The sequence below is a fragment of the Amaranthus tricolor genome, chromosome 8 (genome assembly GCF_026212465.1).
Source record: "Amaranthus tricolor cultivar Red isolate AtriRed21 chromosome 8, ASM2621246v1, whole genome shotgun sequence".
In the NCBI taxonomy this organism is placed as follows: Eukaryota; Viridiplantae; Streptophyta; class Magnoliopsida; order Caryophyllales; family Amaranthaceae; genus Amaranthus; species Amaranthus tricolor.
Window position 1 is genome coordinate 14552854 of NC_080054.1, and position 16284 is coordinate 14569137.

At 32.2% G+C, this 16284-nt stretch overlaps 1 protein-coding gene across 1 annotated transcript; it reads left to right on the top strand.

The window, feature by feature from the left end:
- Nucleotides 1-8738: 8738 nt before the first annotated feature.
- Nucleotides 8739-10022, top strand: LOC130821569 (pentatricopeptide repeat-containing protein At1g31790). The gene has a single exon (XM_057687360.1). It carries the CDS (start codon nucleotides 8739-8741, stop codon nucleotides 10020-10022), a length of 1284 nt encoding a protein of 427 aa, XP_057543343.1.
- Nucleotides 10023-16284: the final 6262 nt, after the last annotated feature.

Consider the following 16284-nt stretch of genomic DNA (forward strand, 5'->3'; position numbering starts at 1 on the left):
AATTACAATAATGATATGTTAATAATCATTTACAAGTTTGGCAGTTTGATTTACTTTATTTCCCTCATAATCTAAGAAAAAAAAAAAATCTACCCTCTTTTGCGTGTTTGATTGGTTTTAGAGATGTGATGAATAAAATTGTATAATGCTAAAATAAAAATTCTATTTAAGAGAATCTATTTTTATTATTGGTAAAAGCAATAAAATTGGGGAGAAAGAGAGAAAAAGATATGTGGGTTATTTTAAGTTATCTTCATTTTGTTGGGATTTTAATGTTTTTTGAAGAATGAAAGGAGGAATAAAGGAAATAAGTACTAATATTTACTTTCCTATGATTGTCCGTTTAAAATGGAGTTTTATCTCTGTGGTTATAAATTTGAGTGCTTAGATATAGCTCCTATTTTAAGGAACAAATAAAATATCATTCTATGTAATCATTTGAGGAGTAAATATACTATCACTTGGTCTAATTGTTTTTTCTTTTTCTTTTTCTTTTTTCTTTTTGGTTAGGTAATTGGTTCATTCATTCGAGTAGCTAATACCCCTTCGTTTCAGTGACTTTATCTTATTTGGTTTGGGCACGTTAGCAAAAAAATATTAAAACTTTTTGATGAGAATTCAGTCCACAACGTCCAAGATCATCAAGTTACGGTTCCTACAACACAAGCTACGGTCCATGCGTTACTTAGCCACGCAAATGTCAAGCAAATGGCTGCTAATTTCGTGGGATTCTCTTCAAAGAAATCCTTTATTACTTGCCTTAAATGGGAAGTTGAATAAATGGGAAGTTGAATAGATGAGAAGTTGAATAAATGGGAAGTTGAATACAAGCAGCAACCTGAATTCTAGCTTTAATGCTTAAATGGGAGTTTTTTTTATAGGAGAAATGCAAGAGTTTTTAGGAGAATATGGACGGTTCAAAGTAGCTTAATTAGCCTTAATTTGTTGTTTAAATAGCTATTAATAAAGGGTCATTATTAGCCTTAAATGCTTAACATTAAAAAGGCTTAATTCTAGCTTTTGTTTAATGCTTTGTTTTCTGATTTTTGTAAGAGGGAAAGTTAAAAGGTTCCTTGAAGGGAAAGTTAAAAGGTTCATTGAGGGAAGTTAAAAGGTTCCTTGAAGGCTTGTAACACTTGCATTATTTTTAGTATAAAAGGAACTCATTGCCATGCATTTTAGGCAAGTGAGATTGAAAACAAAATTCTGATTTTCTTTGTGAATTTCTTTGTGCTTACTTTGTGTTGCACGCCCCCTTTTATTCTTATTACTTAGTGTTTGAGAGTAAAAGCTTTGAGAGTTTAAAATACTTAGTGAATTTTTGCTGCTCAAAGAAACCATCCAATCTAGAATAAGTTTCTATGTTGCGTGGGTGTTCTCTTGTTTCGTTCCTTGTTAAGCTTGTTTTTTAGCTAATTCATACACTCTAAAACTGTCCTATTACACTTCCACATCACTTTTGTATTTCTAATTATACTGCATAACTAAAAATTATAAAATTATTGAGAAGTATTCCATTGATGATTGGTGATAATATGTATTAATAAAGTGTAATTGATAATAACGAAAAGTGTGTTGTGGTGTGAAGGAAAATGATTCACAAATTATGAAGAAAGATGCTCCATGAAATGAAGAAGAAAATTTTGGAGCAAATGAGTATATTGAATTATGCTCTAAAACCAGTTTTTTTTTTTTTTTTTTCTACTCCTACGTTAGTTGTTAAGTTAGGGGTTAGTAGTAACGGGAATGAATAAAAGTGTGGCATTATGTTATGGAAAGTTGTTGTTTATTAGGATTACATGGTGTAGTGTTCAATTAATAATGGGTTAGCAGTCTAGTTTTACTTGGTTAGAAGTTCATTTATAAATAGTCTTTTGATGTAAGTAAAAATTACCTAAAATAATCTAATTTTTTTATGATTTTTCTACAATGATTTCATCTCTTGATTATCTATGAATAATTCGAACATTAGGAGGGTTTTGCGTAGAGTAAATTTGCGTAATCCAATAACCTGCTATAGTATTCACCAAAATAATAAACTGAAAATTAATTTAAATTTAGAGAAAAATTTTGAAAATTTCCGTAAAAAATTCTGAACAGAAAAAGAAATCATTAAATCTTTTTAAACATTTTTTTAACAATTTTTTCGACATTTTAATTTTAATTTATCATTTTTTAAAAAAATGAACCTTGCTATAGCAAGTCACCCGCTTACCGGGTTTACTCTTGGAAAATACCCCTTAAAGTTGGGATTATTCATGGTTAATCAATAGATGGAATTATTGTATGGAAATCATAAATAGGTTGAATTATTCTAGGTGATTTATCCTTGATGTAATTTGTAAATATGTGAAATATATAAATTAGTATGCATGTCATTTGGCAATGTATGTCATTAGGATTATGATATTTTTTGCAAGTATTTCTAAATTCCATCTAAAACTTTGGCAATGTATGATACACGACAGCACACCTAAAGAAATATCGGGTAACTCTTTAGATATAGCTTAATTCTTGAAGCCTGATGATGCTATTTACCGTCTTCTTCCTAATACAACACTCTAGAATTGGAGACGTAAGGTGAGTCACCTCATAGATATGTCTAGTTATATATCCTCCATAGTTAGGTTGAAGCCTATAAACTGTAGGTTCGCTAGGCTAGGGTGTAGTAATAACCTAATCCTGACTAGTTTCTTGCTTACATTGCCTTGATCGAGGACCAAGATCTTCAACTTGGCTATCAGGTGGGACATCAACATTGCTAGAGCCTAGAAGGACTAGTGTCTATCTATGTGCAAACCCGTATCACAGTCCAACCTATAGGTTATCCCATATAATTTGTTTGAGTTTGTCCCTGGTACACAATATATCTATCATCGTCGTCACTTGACCTCGAGAAAACTATGCTCGCTCACAGGGTCATATATAAGAGTGCACAACACACATGTTCAAAGGTGCTAGACCTCTAAGCCTGACTTTGTCTCACCATTTGCTTTTGCTTAGCACGACATACAGAGTAACATTTCTCTAACGAGAGTCACTTCTAAAAAGTTTAGGCCCTGAATTATTGACAGTTAATAAACTCATAAAGAAAGCTACGTGTCTACCATGAGTACCATTCATATTTTTACATAAATAAAAAATAAATCATAAATAACAAATGAAACATATAATGCTCATTATCAAACAGTAGATGTTAATTAATTAAACAATAATATTACACTGATCAATTTTGTATAATATAAAAATAATTAATATTTAACTAATTAATACTCCTTTAATAAAAATAAATGACAAAAAATATAATTAATAATTAATTAATTATTATTTTTAAAAAATAATAAATAATCAATTAACTTAATATTTAATATTAATAATTAGCAAAATATTAAGGAAGTAAATAAAAAAATATGGGTGCACAATCCGCAAAACTTGCAATTAAATCCAGACCAAGTCGCACAAAATGAACTCAAAATTCAAATTAAAAAACAAAAGATTTGTTTCCAAATTAACTCATTATCATTTGTGTAATCAAATTTGTTGCTCCTAATCTTTCATTTCAAGAACCTGATATTTGAGTGTAAATATAGTGATCTATAAAGTGAATAGTGTTATGAGGGTTTTAAAGGGGATAGGCAATTTTAGCATTTCAACAAAAAAGGTGACGATATAATGAGAAAAGTGAAAACAAATAAGAAGCGAATAAATAAACCCGATTCTTATTTGTCGCCACCCTTTTCATTTTATCGCCACCCCTCCTCCTAATGAAATTACGAATTTGCCCCTGATCTTTAAAAATTTACAAATTTGCCATTGAGTTAATAACTTTTCATTTTCATTTTTTTTTAATTATTCTTATTTATATTATTATTGTTATTATTATTATTATTATTATTATTATTATTATTACGGTTATTATTATTATTATAACGGTTATTATTATTACGGTTAATAATAATAATAATAATAATAATAATAATAAAATTAATAATAAAATTAATAATAATAAAAAAAATTAAAAAAAAAAAATACCAGTCGCACAAAACGTGCGACTGACAGTCGCACAAAACGTGCGACTAACAGTCGCACAAAACAGTCGCACGTTTTGTGCGACTTGTATTTTTTTTTTAATTTTTTTTTATTATTATTATTATTATTAATATTGTGGTTGTTATTATTATTATAATTAAATTATTATTTTTGTTTTAATTATTATTGTTATAATTAATGTAAGAAAGAAAGCGTAAAATTTTATTATTAGAGGAAACCCAAAATATAAATATTGGCTAGATTATAGAAATTAGGAGTTTATAAATTACTCCAATACAGAAAACCTTAGCCAAAACAAATTTTTTTGGGATGATGCAAAACTAATGCCCAAGACTCCTTTTATAAGGAGAAGAATAACAAGCCTTTGTTATTCTTCCGATGTGGGATAATGATAAACATTAATCTTCCAATGTGGGATAATGAAAAACATTAATCTTTCAATGTGGGATAATGACAAACATCAATCTTCCAATGTGGGATTCAAGACATAACCTTACATTGGAAGATTGATGTTTGTCATTATCCCACATTGGAAGATTAATGTTCTTCATTATCCCACATTGGAAGATTAATGTTTATCATTATCCCACATCGGAAGAATAACAAAGGCTTGTTATTCTTCTCCTTTCTCCTTATAAAAGGAGTCTTGGGCATTAGTTTTGCATCATCCCAAAAAAATCTGTTTTGGCTAAGGTTTTATGTATTGGAGTAATTTATAAACTCTTATTTTCTATAATCTAGCCAATATTTGTATTTTGGGTTTCTTCTAGTAATAAAATTTTTCTCTCCTCTGCATGTGGACTTAGTCGACACATTGTCGGTGAACCACGTAAATTCTGTGTGTTTTGTGTTTGTCAATTTTTATGCTTTCTTTCTTACATCAGTTATAATAATAATAATTAAAACAAAAATAATAATTTAATAATAATATTAATAACAACAATAATATTAATAATAATAATAATAATAATAATAATAAAATTAATAATAATAACCGTAATAATAATAATAATAATAATAAAAAAAAAAATATCAGTCGCACAAAACGTGCGACTGCTTTGTGCGACTGTCAGTCGCACGTTTTGTGCGACTGATATTTTTTTTTTAATTTTTTTTTTATTATTATTATTTTTATTATTAATGTTATTATTATTATTATTATTATTATTATTAATAACCGTAATAATAATAACCGTTATAATAATAATAATAACCGTAATAATAATAATAATAATAACCGTAATAATAATAATAATAATAATAATAATAATAATAATAACTATGATAATAATAATAACAATAATAATATAAATAAAAAAAATTTAAAAAAATTAAAAAAAAATGAAAATGAAAATTTATTAACTCAATGACAAATTTGTAAATTTTTAAAAATCAGGGGCAAATTCGTAATTTCATTAGGAGGGGGTAGCGATAAAATGAAAAGGGTGGCGACAAATAATAATGCCCTAAATAAATCGCTACTCCAAACATCATGTTTGCTTTTCTTGGAACGTGCGCTTTGAAATAGTGCTGAAAAAAATTTAACCACCACTTTAGCTAGTTGGAGGTGCGTGATCTATGTGTTAGACTACTGATACTCTTTCGCTTACCAGTTGGTGTTCTTGTTTTTACCTTTGTCTTTTTACATAGCATTTTTTTTATTCGTTTACCTAGTTATTTTTATTTGGCTATATGTATTTTATTTATTTATAGGATATTGGCTACTGAGGATTTTTATTTTTCTGAGGATTTATTTATGCATCTTTCTCAAGCAAATGAATTCTTTAGCTATACTCTCCTCTATGGATATGAGTTTATTGACTAAGAGGCGGAGGTTAAACTTAGGAACTCAGAATTGATATTTCCTATGAAAATAGATATTTACTAGAAAGCGTGCAATGATGTTCCTTGAATTCTAGTTACCAAGGGGGACATGGATACTTAGTCCTCCCATTATGTAAAAATTAAAACTTTTTTGGAAGTTGAATTTCCAATTATTTGGTAAATATGTATCCATAAATGTACTTTCAATTCTAATTACAATCTAATGTTTTATATTTCTTTAACTTGATCTAATGACATAATGATTTGCCGCAGAGTTTAATCATCAAATCGATACTAAATAAATTATACTCTTATTGTTCTAATATTTTAAACCTAATTTTTATTTTGAGTTTTCTCATTTACTTTTCAATATTTTTTTAGTAATGATCCTTATAATTTTCTTTTAATATCCTTCAAAAATTTATTATCTCTGTTAATCTTATACACTTATTTTTAATTCACTTGTTATTTGTCATTTTCATCGAGTAAAAAACAAATGGGGAAAGGCAATAGCTTATTTATTTATCAAAGTGGAAACTCTTGACTTATATAGGGTTGATCCTAATCTTTTTGGAGACCTAGCCAAAATTGAAAGTTAATTCACATTTAAAATAATAATTAATTTTCTACAATTTGAATGAACCGCTGACTTTTCTCTTTGGTTCGCAAGTCCCAAATGCTCAAACCTAAATCAACACAAAAGATTATCGGTTACAATCTCGAAAATCAACCTAACAATTAAAATGACATATTTAATTGTCCTTCGTTCTAGAATTTAATTATTTCCTCTATTTTTTGTCATTTCAACTAAATAGATTATTTCATAAAATACTCAATTCAACCAAATTACATAATAATAATAATAGCCAGATTAAAGACAATTACCTAGAAAATGTAACTCTTTCTTGCAATCAAAATATCAAATTTAAAAGAAATAATAATTTTCCTTCCAATTTTTTAACGTTATTTTTCATTTTAATAACTATTTTTTTGAATTTCTTTCACGCGCATTTAGCAATAATTATCATAGGCCTTTCAAGTAAGTTGCGAGAGGTATTTTTTTATATTTTTTAACTATGAAGTAGGCGGACGAAAAGAAAAATACTATATGAAAATCGAATCTAGGACTTTTTATAAAAAGTGGTACTTGCGTACATAAAACCCAATTTATTAACACAAATTATTGTGTGAGATGGTCTTAACATGAGATGCTTTTAATACAAAGTTTGAGTAACCTATCTAATAATATAATTATTAACCTATAAAAATGATTTTTCATAAGAATAGCTAATTTTTACAAAGTCACGCCTTTTCTTTTCATATGTATTGTTATTCTAATTTGAGAAAATTATTTAAAACTACCTTTTCTATACCCTTCTTTGCAAAAAACTACCTTTTGTAAATTTTTTTGCAAAAAACTACCTTATTTAAAGTATTCTTTGCAAAAGACTACCTATTAACGGTTTCTTAGTGTTTGACCGTTGAAATTGACGTTGACCATCACGTGCAAGTCACGTGATGTATTAAAAAATTTTTTTTTTTAAAAAAGTAACAATAATAATAATAATAAAAATAATAAAAATAAATAATAATAATAATAATAATAATAATAATAATAATAATAAAAATAAAATTTAAAAATAAAAAATAAAAAGAAAAATAAAAAAATAATATTAATATTAATAAAAGTAATAATAATATAAATAATAATAAAAATAATAATAATATTAATAATAATAATAATAATAATAATAATAATAATAATAAAAATAAATAATAATAATAATAATAATAATAATAATAATAATAATAATAATAATAATAATAATAATAATAATAATAATAATAATAATAATAATAATATTCTTATTATTGTTGTTGTTATTATTATTATTATTATTATTATTATTATTATTATTATCATTATTATTATCATTATTATTTTATTTTAATTAATTTTTTATTATTATTTTTTTTGATTTTTATTTTATTTTTATTTTTATTATTATTTTTTTATTTTTATTTTTATTTTTATTTTTATTTTTTTATTATGATTATTATTATTATTATTATTATTATTATTATTATTATTATTATTATTATTATTATTATTATTATTATTGTTATTATTATTATTATTTTTATTATTATTATTATTATTATTATTTTTATTTTTATTTTTATTTTTATTTTTATTATAATTTTATTATTTTTTTTATTTCTTTTATTTTTATTTTTATATTACTATTACTATTATTATTATTATTATTATTATTATTATTATTATTATTATTATTATTATTATTATTATTATTATTATTATTATTATTATTATTATTGTTGTTATTATTATTATTATTATTATTATTATTATTATTATTATTATTATTATTATTATTAATTTTTTTTTATTATTATTTTATTATTATTATTATTATTATTATTATTATTATTTTATTATTATTATTTATTTTTATTATTTTTATTATTATTATTATTGTTACTTTTTTTAAAAAAAAAAAATTTTAATACATCACGTGAGTTGCACGTGATGGTCAACGTCAGTTTCAACGGTCAAACACTAAGAAACCGTTAATAGGTAGTCTTTTGCAAAGAATACTTTAAATAAGGTAGTTTTTTACAAAAAAATTTACAAAAAGTAATTTTTTGCAAAGAAGGATATAAAAAAGGTAGTTTTAAATAATTTTCTCTTCTAATTTTACAAGAACTATTTTGCAACTTTCCAAATAAATTGTAAAGAAATGAAGTACTCCACATTGAAGACTTGAAGTCTCATGCCGGAAAATAATTTTGCTTTCTACTCTTCGAAAAAAAAAATTTCCAGATGGTAAACATAAACAAAGATGTTTTCAATTACTCCAACAATTAATAGCGATTCCGTTCGCTCAATCTTCAATACTCAACATATATCTGTGATTTCAAAAACCCATCACTTTTCAACCTTCAAATTTACTTCTTCCTCTTTTAACAACACCCTTATTCGCCAACCAAACTTCAAACCCACCATCATCTTTGAACCACAACAAAATAATCCAACTTCCCTTAATTTTAATCACAATTCAATATCAGATGTTTTACGATTAATGGATGGCCTGGAATTCACATTTTCTCCTGATATTTATGCTTCTCTTATCGATGAATGCACCCAAAAGACTGATAAAATTCAAGCAGTAGAATTATATAACCACATGAAACTAAATGGTAGGATGACATATTTCCTCAATGAATCTACTGGGTTGTTATTATTGAATCGGATTTTATTGATGTTAGTAAGTTGTGGTTGTTTTGATATTGCCCACCAAGTGTTTGATGAAATGCAACACAGAAATTTTGTTTCTTTGGCAATTATGATGGGTGGTCTTATTCATAATCATCTTTTTGAGCAAGCAATACTTTTATTTGTTAATATGCACCAGTATTTTATACATCAAAAGACTGATATAGGTTTGGAAGTTGTTGTGGTTTGTTTTCTTAAAGCTTGTGTGCATTTGAAGAGTGTTGAATTGGGAAAGATGGTTCATGGGTGGTTGCTTAAAATGGGTTATAATAGAGGATTATTTGTTGACACTGCTTTAGTTGAGTTATATGGAAAATGTGGATGTTTATGTGAAGCTAACCATGTGCTTTTCGATCGGATTAGAATGGTTGATCATTGTGATACTGTGTTGTGGACTGGTGCAATTGTGAATAACTGTCACGAGCAATGTTTTAAAGAAGTAATCAGAATTTTTCGAGAGATGGGTGAGGCCGGAGTGACGATGAATGAGTATACGTTTTCGACTGTTCTTAAGGCTTGTGGAAGAGTAAACGATGATGGATCGTTTGGGAAACAAGTTCATGGAAATGCTATAAAACTTGCGGCTGATACTCATGTTTTTGTGATGTGTGCGCTCATTGACATGTATGGTAGATGTGGATTGTTGACAGATGCTAAGAAGGTTTTTGACTTGATACATCCTAGAAAAAGAAATAGTGCTTGTTGGAATGCCATGGTTACTGGCTATATAGACCATGGATTGTACATTGAAGCCATAAAGATGATATACCAAATGAAGGTTGCTGGTGTGCAACCTCATAAATCAATGGTTGATGAACTAAGTCTGGCCTGTGGTACTTTGAAGCTTTAGGATATATACGCAAAGCAACCATGTGGCGCATCCACGCAAGTATTGTCGAAAATATTCCGTTTTTTTCGAGCTTAACATTTGGAACCTTTTTAATTTATCAATGCAATTTTTCTGGTTGATTGTCCTTTTTCAATTTCTTAGAAATGGGGTATGTTTATCTCAAAAATGTGAGCTAAGATCCATAAAGTTTAAAGTACCTTGATGAGCGATAATAAACTCAATTAACTTAACAATGTTTGAAAGAAATTAAAATGCAAAATTGACACAATATTTTAAGGATGTTCACCTAATGATGGCTATGTCCTCCGTGGTGTGTAGTTCTTGTTTGTATTATTTCAATGGAGTAAAAACTTACTCTTACAAACAAAGTATTACAATTGAGTAAGAGAATAACAAAGGCTATGTGTTTAGGCTTAGGGGTTTTTTTGATGTGTTTGGATGAACAAATGAGCTCCCTATTTATAGGGGAGATCACTAAGCAACATTCACTACATTAAAGCTATGAATTAATTACAATGAAACAGCTCCAAGGACTTGAAGAGTCAAAAACAGCATCCTAGGAATGTTAGAAGGTCCGCTTGACCAAAGCAGAGGCTCACTCGGTCGAGCAGCTTGGTCGAGCGGGCTATAGAAAACTACTGGATACATTCTGTCTGCTCGCTCGACCCACCCTAGAGCTCGCTCCGTCGAGCGACCTTCAATGGACATTCTGACAGCTTTGCTAGACCTAACATAGTAAAGCATATTTTCCACTTCTTCATTAAGACCCATAACTTCCATAGTTAAGTCACACATTACCAACTTCATAACTTCATGAATTTAATCAAGCTTTAATCACCATCATAATCACAAACATTAAGTTACCAACTTAATTCACCCATTAATCAATCCCTTAAGATTCCATCCCATCACTTATACATATTGTCATGGTAACATTTATTTACCTATTTATTTATTTAAATTATTAGTGTCATATTACCTTAATACCCTTTGACATTTTTTATTGACCTTGACTATCGGTCTCGGGGGCTTTTTTCTATACACCCCATTTTCCTTACTTTGCCCATAAGCTAGTAACTTCCCAGAACCCTAACTTCTCGTCTAAAATTGAACACTACTTCTTAACCACCATGATTCTCCTTCTTTTGTGCTGATAACCTCCCACCACTATCCATGATAATCAACCTCCTCCCGAAAGTAACTTCTTCTCCATCATTATAAATAGAGACAGCCAGCATCAAGGGAGGGATCATCTGATAATAGTCTTTCTAAAGTCCTTACGATTCTCTTCACTAGCTTTCCAAAAAATATAAAGCAACTTCCATCCTTACACTCATATTTCTGTATTCTCCATCTCATCATTCATTCATTAATCTTTGATCTCCGTTCTAACTTGAGCGTCGGAGGGGTTTTCCGGAAGATCACCCCCGGGCAAGGCTAACGTGTTTTGTTGCAAGAATTCAGGTCTCTTTCATTTCAGCGGATCACTACCCCCGACAACGCTTCCACTTCCAGTATTTCAAGTGTCTTGCACTTCCTCGTTTCAAAAACGAAACAGTTTGGCGCCGTCTGTGGGTAATTGAATAAAACTCATGGCTCCCATGAAGAATCCAACTCAAACCGCTACTGTGCACAACACAGATACACACTTCAGCGGGCCACGCTAACAACCAGGCCGTGACTCGTCGTGATCTGGACATGTTAGCACGAAACCTCACTGCCGCCTTCTCCGAACAACTCCACACCGTTATAAATAATCTACAAGAGCGAATCGAACCTCATGATGAAATACCGAAAGCCCATGAATCTAGGGATGGGAACTCGGGGACGTCACATTCCAGTAGATGAAATAAGAAGAGACGGAAGAGATCAAGGACCCACGCGAGTCTTGGAAGAAATGACTCCCAAGATGGAGAATCCAAAATCGCCTCTCGAGACGCCCACACTTACCTAGAAAGCAAGAAGCAAAGGGCGTCCGAAAGCGTTCAATCACTGGTGGACAGAAGAAGAGAAGAAAAAAGGAAGAAAGCGCAGCTCACGGGATCTAGCCATCCCACCAGTCCCATCACTATGCCACGGAATGATGCCAGCAAGGATAATGTTCCTGAAGACTCCATGCCAATAAACTCTCCCCTGGCTTCGGTAATACTGAATACTCCCAACCCGGCAAAGATAAAGATCCCGAATATGACGACCTTCGATGGAACGTCCTGCCTAGAGGAACACTTAATGGCCTATAAGAACTTGATGCTGCTGTACACCACTAACCCATCATTGTGTTGCAAATTCTTCCCAACTACTCTCACATGAGTAGCTTTGACGTGGTATACCTCCCTTCCCGGGGGAAGTATCCACAACTTTGTCCAACTAGAAGGCAAATTCCTAGGTCACTTTGTAGCGTCCAGAAGGCAGGAGAAATCAAACTTCCACTTGCTCAGCATAACGCAATTGGAAGGGGAATCCATATCATCATATTTGAAGAAGTTCCACGAGGCGGTGCTGGAAGTAGCTGATTTGGAGGAATCAGTCGCCTTAAACGCCCTAATTAATGGAATAAAGGCTCAAAGGCTCAAGTTCCAGTTGGTCGAGAGTCAAGTGAAGACATACGCGGAGGCCATGAAGCAGTGTCAAAGCACGTCACGGCATCCGAGATATGTCAGGCACTTGACCCCAAAAAACGAAAATCAGAAAAAAAGGATCCCATATCCTCCCATCAATCCTCAAGGAACAGAGAGGAACATACATCGAGAAGAGATAGAAACTACATGCCGCGTCGTCCAGAACCTCCCTCAGACATGGGACCTCCACGATCCAGACATGTATATGTCGCTGAAGGGGAGTCCAGGACGCGGAATTTGCTAAATGGAGGTAACGACCCGATGTTCAAATGCCTAAGAAAGATGAAGTTTGAAGAAAAACACTTGCAACCCCTCGATAAACCTTTGATCGGGTTTGGAGGAAATCAAGTTGTTCCACTGGGAACGATTATACTCCCCGTGCGGGTAGGGGAAAGAAGTGGAAGCAGAACAATGCCCATAAGATTCACGGTAGTGGATCTAACGTTCCCCTAAAACGCCATCATGGGACTCCCACTTATCAATAAAATCAAAGCTGCAATCTTCCCTCATCAACTTTTATTGCAATTTGAACAAGACGAGGGACAAGTAGGTATGCTTAAGGGAGACCGGGTAATGGCCCGCCAATGCCTCATCAACACCATGAAACGAGGAACTTCCATCATCCTCTCTAAAAGAGGAAGGGGAGAAAAGTCTCCATTCGTCATGAGTATAGATGGACAATAGCCCTTATTCTTCAGTCTCAATTTCAACTCAAAGCAGCGTTAGTCGAATTAGACAATAGCTCTCATTCATCAGTTACAATCATTTGTCCGTCACAATTTCAATTTCAATATAGCAGAAGTTTCAACAATTTATTCATCATCCAACGTCAAGTTCCAACGTTTCCAATTATTCGGTTTTATATTCAACTTTCTCATAATTATCTAGTCTTCAAAATGTAGAGTTGTCGGACGTACTCGACATTCGTTTACACAGCCTTAAGTTATCAAGTATCAGACGCCAACTAAACTTCCTTATTGCAAATCTTGTTAAAATCAGTGTTTTCCATAGACTCGGCAGAAATCAGTGGCATCTGAAAAGTCGGACCCCAAAATAGGTCTTAAAAGCTAAGAACCTTGGGATAAATCTAAGTATGAAAGGATTGTTCATAATTCGTCCGACTTATAGCGTGACTAGTCAGTTGCCGCATCATCCATGCTAGCCGTGGAAGGTGATGAGGTCGCGTCATCCTCTTCAACGTTGCACTTTGTCACAATTCCTTCAAGCGCTAATCTAAGTCGCCACCAACATGGCAGGCACCAATACGCCAAGTCCGTAAAGTCGATAAATCGGGCCCCTTATACTATTTAGTCCTGAATTCATTTGCTAAGGGAAGCGTTCACCACACATCCGCGGAAGTATTCCATTTTCCACGAACTGCCTGACAAATGCAAAAAGTAGTTGAGGCTTCTGAATTGAATCTTTAAAACTTGCGGAAGATATCACAAAGGAGCCGCGGTGGCTATAGAACTTTGAGAATATTGGTTGTTTCTGTAGAGTCTATAAGTCGGACTCTATATATGACCAACTTTCTTGCAATTTTTCTAAGTTATGAAAATTCCACAATGAGTCCATGCAGGTATTATTTATTCCGCGGCAATGTTCTATATAGCTGAGTTCACTTGCCTTGGTGTTTCCCTACAATTCCTATAAGGCATGAAACAATTATTGTGGAACATGTCCGTGTCATCGATAAGTCGGACCCCCCAATGAGAGGGGGAATACCGATAATTTTTCTAAGTACCTAGACACTTGAATGTGTCCGGGGAGTCGAAAAGTCGGACCCCCAAGGTGTGTGAAAATGTGGATAATTTCTCAAGTTATCAAGCTTTTTCACGAAGCCGCGGAGTAGATAAGTCAGACCCTAAATTACACCCCAAGAAAAACATGCAAAAAATCCCAAGTCTGAAAGATTGCTCATTCTACCGTCCGACTTGTAGACGTGGCGAATCTCTTGCCGCATCACCCATGATAGCCACGGAAACTAATGAGGCCGCGTCATCCTCCTAGTTGCAAACCATCGTATGACCACCTTATAATTTTTCGAAGTATGGAAGGTGTAAGTAGAGTCGATAAGTCGGACGCCCAGGTGCCCCCAATAATTTTGTAAAAATTCTAAGTATGGAAGAATTCTCGTATTGTCCGTATGATCGAAGACACGGACCTTTGTGCTCATTCTGCGTCATAGAAGAATAAGGGGCTTGTTAATACGAGAAAAATTGTTCAAGTATTTTTATCGTTCCGCGATGTCGATAAGTCGGACTCCCTAAGTCCTTCAGTGAAGGTTTAAAAATCTAAGTATAAATCTAAGCCGCGTCATCAACTCGCGTGATTTACTGTTTGGACTTCAATGTGTGAGGGTCAACTTACTCGTGCCGCGGCATGGTATCCCCCGAAAACTCCACGGCATATAATATAGCGAGAAGGATAATTGTACAAAATAAAATTAATATCTTGTCTGTAGGGTCGAAAAGTCAGACCCCCCTTGGTGGTGACCTCGCCCCAAAAATATTCTAAGTCTTGAAAAATTACGCGGCCTTATATATGATATAGTTCGAATTGAAATAGAGGAAACCCTCATGTTGTCCGCGGGGTAGAAAAGTCGGACCCCCTTGTGTGGGTCAAACTCTAAAAAATATTCTAAGTCATTAAATTTACCTGGCATATTGGTAGTATAGCTGGAAGTATCAAAATATAGAAAGTTCGCGTGAAATGCTTCACAAATGGCAAGGTGTCTCAGTTGGTCAGAATGCCCTTACCACCTATCCTAGGTCGCGGGATCGAATCTTCATAACTACATTTTTGTTGCTGGAAGGTATAAACGGCTGGAACTACCCCACGGCATGTTACAAGCCGTGACTTTAGGTACAATATACTCCGAGATAACATGAAAAATTCTTCATGTTGTTTGCAAGGTCGACAAGTTGGACCCCCTTGTGTGGGTCAAAATTCGAAAATATTCTAAGTCATGGAGCATCCGCAGCCTGAAGTAATGTAAGCAACTGGAACTTTTGTAATATAACAAATCCGTGCAATATGCTACACAAGTAAACTGCTTTCTCAGTTGGTATCAAGAGCTGCATGCTGAATGGGAGATCGTAGGATCAAACCCTACCATCTGCATTTTTGCTGCTGCATGGTACATATGACTGGGGCTACTCCGCGGCGTGCTACGAGCCGCGGCTTGATTTGTCGCTTGTCTCTTGGATTCAATGCGTCTTACATGACTATTTTGAAAAGGTCATAACTTTTTCGTTATAACTCGGAATTCGACGTGTGAACTGCCGATTCGAAGCTTACGAGCCAAATTTTCATAATCCGTCCAAAGGACTGCCGAATTGTGGAGTATATTCATCTCCTTGAGCATTCTAATCCCTCCATGGTTGCATTGTTCCATAAATTCGGTTTTGATAAATGAGTATTATTTCCGCATAAAGAAAGATGTTTGGGGTCGTTGGGGCTCCCTCCTCACATCATCCTTCATGCGTGGGGCTAAATGTCATGGTAACATTTATTTACCTATTTATTTATTTAAATTATTAGTGTCATATTACCTTAATACCCTTTGATTTTTTCATTGACCTTGACTATCGGTCTAGGGGGCTTTTTTCTGTACACCCCATCTTCCTTACTTGGCCCATAAG

Bases quoted from the DNA above. Each gene is read 5' to 3' on its own strand.
- LOC130821569 (XM_057687360.1), top strand. From the start codon at position 8,739: ATGTTTTCAATTACTCCAACAATTAATAGCGATTCCGTTCGCTCAATC.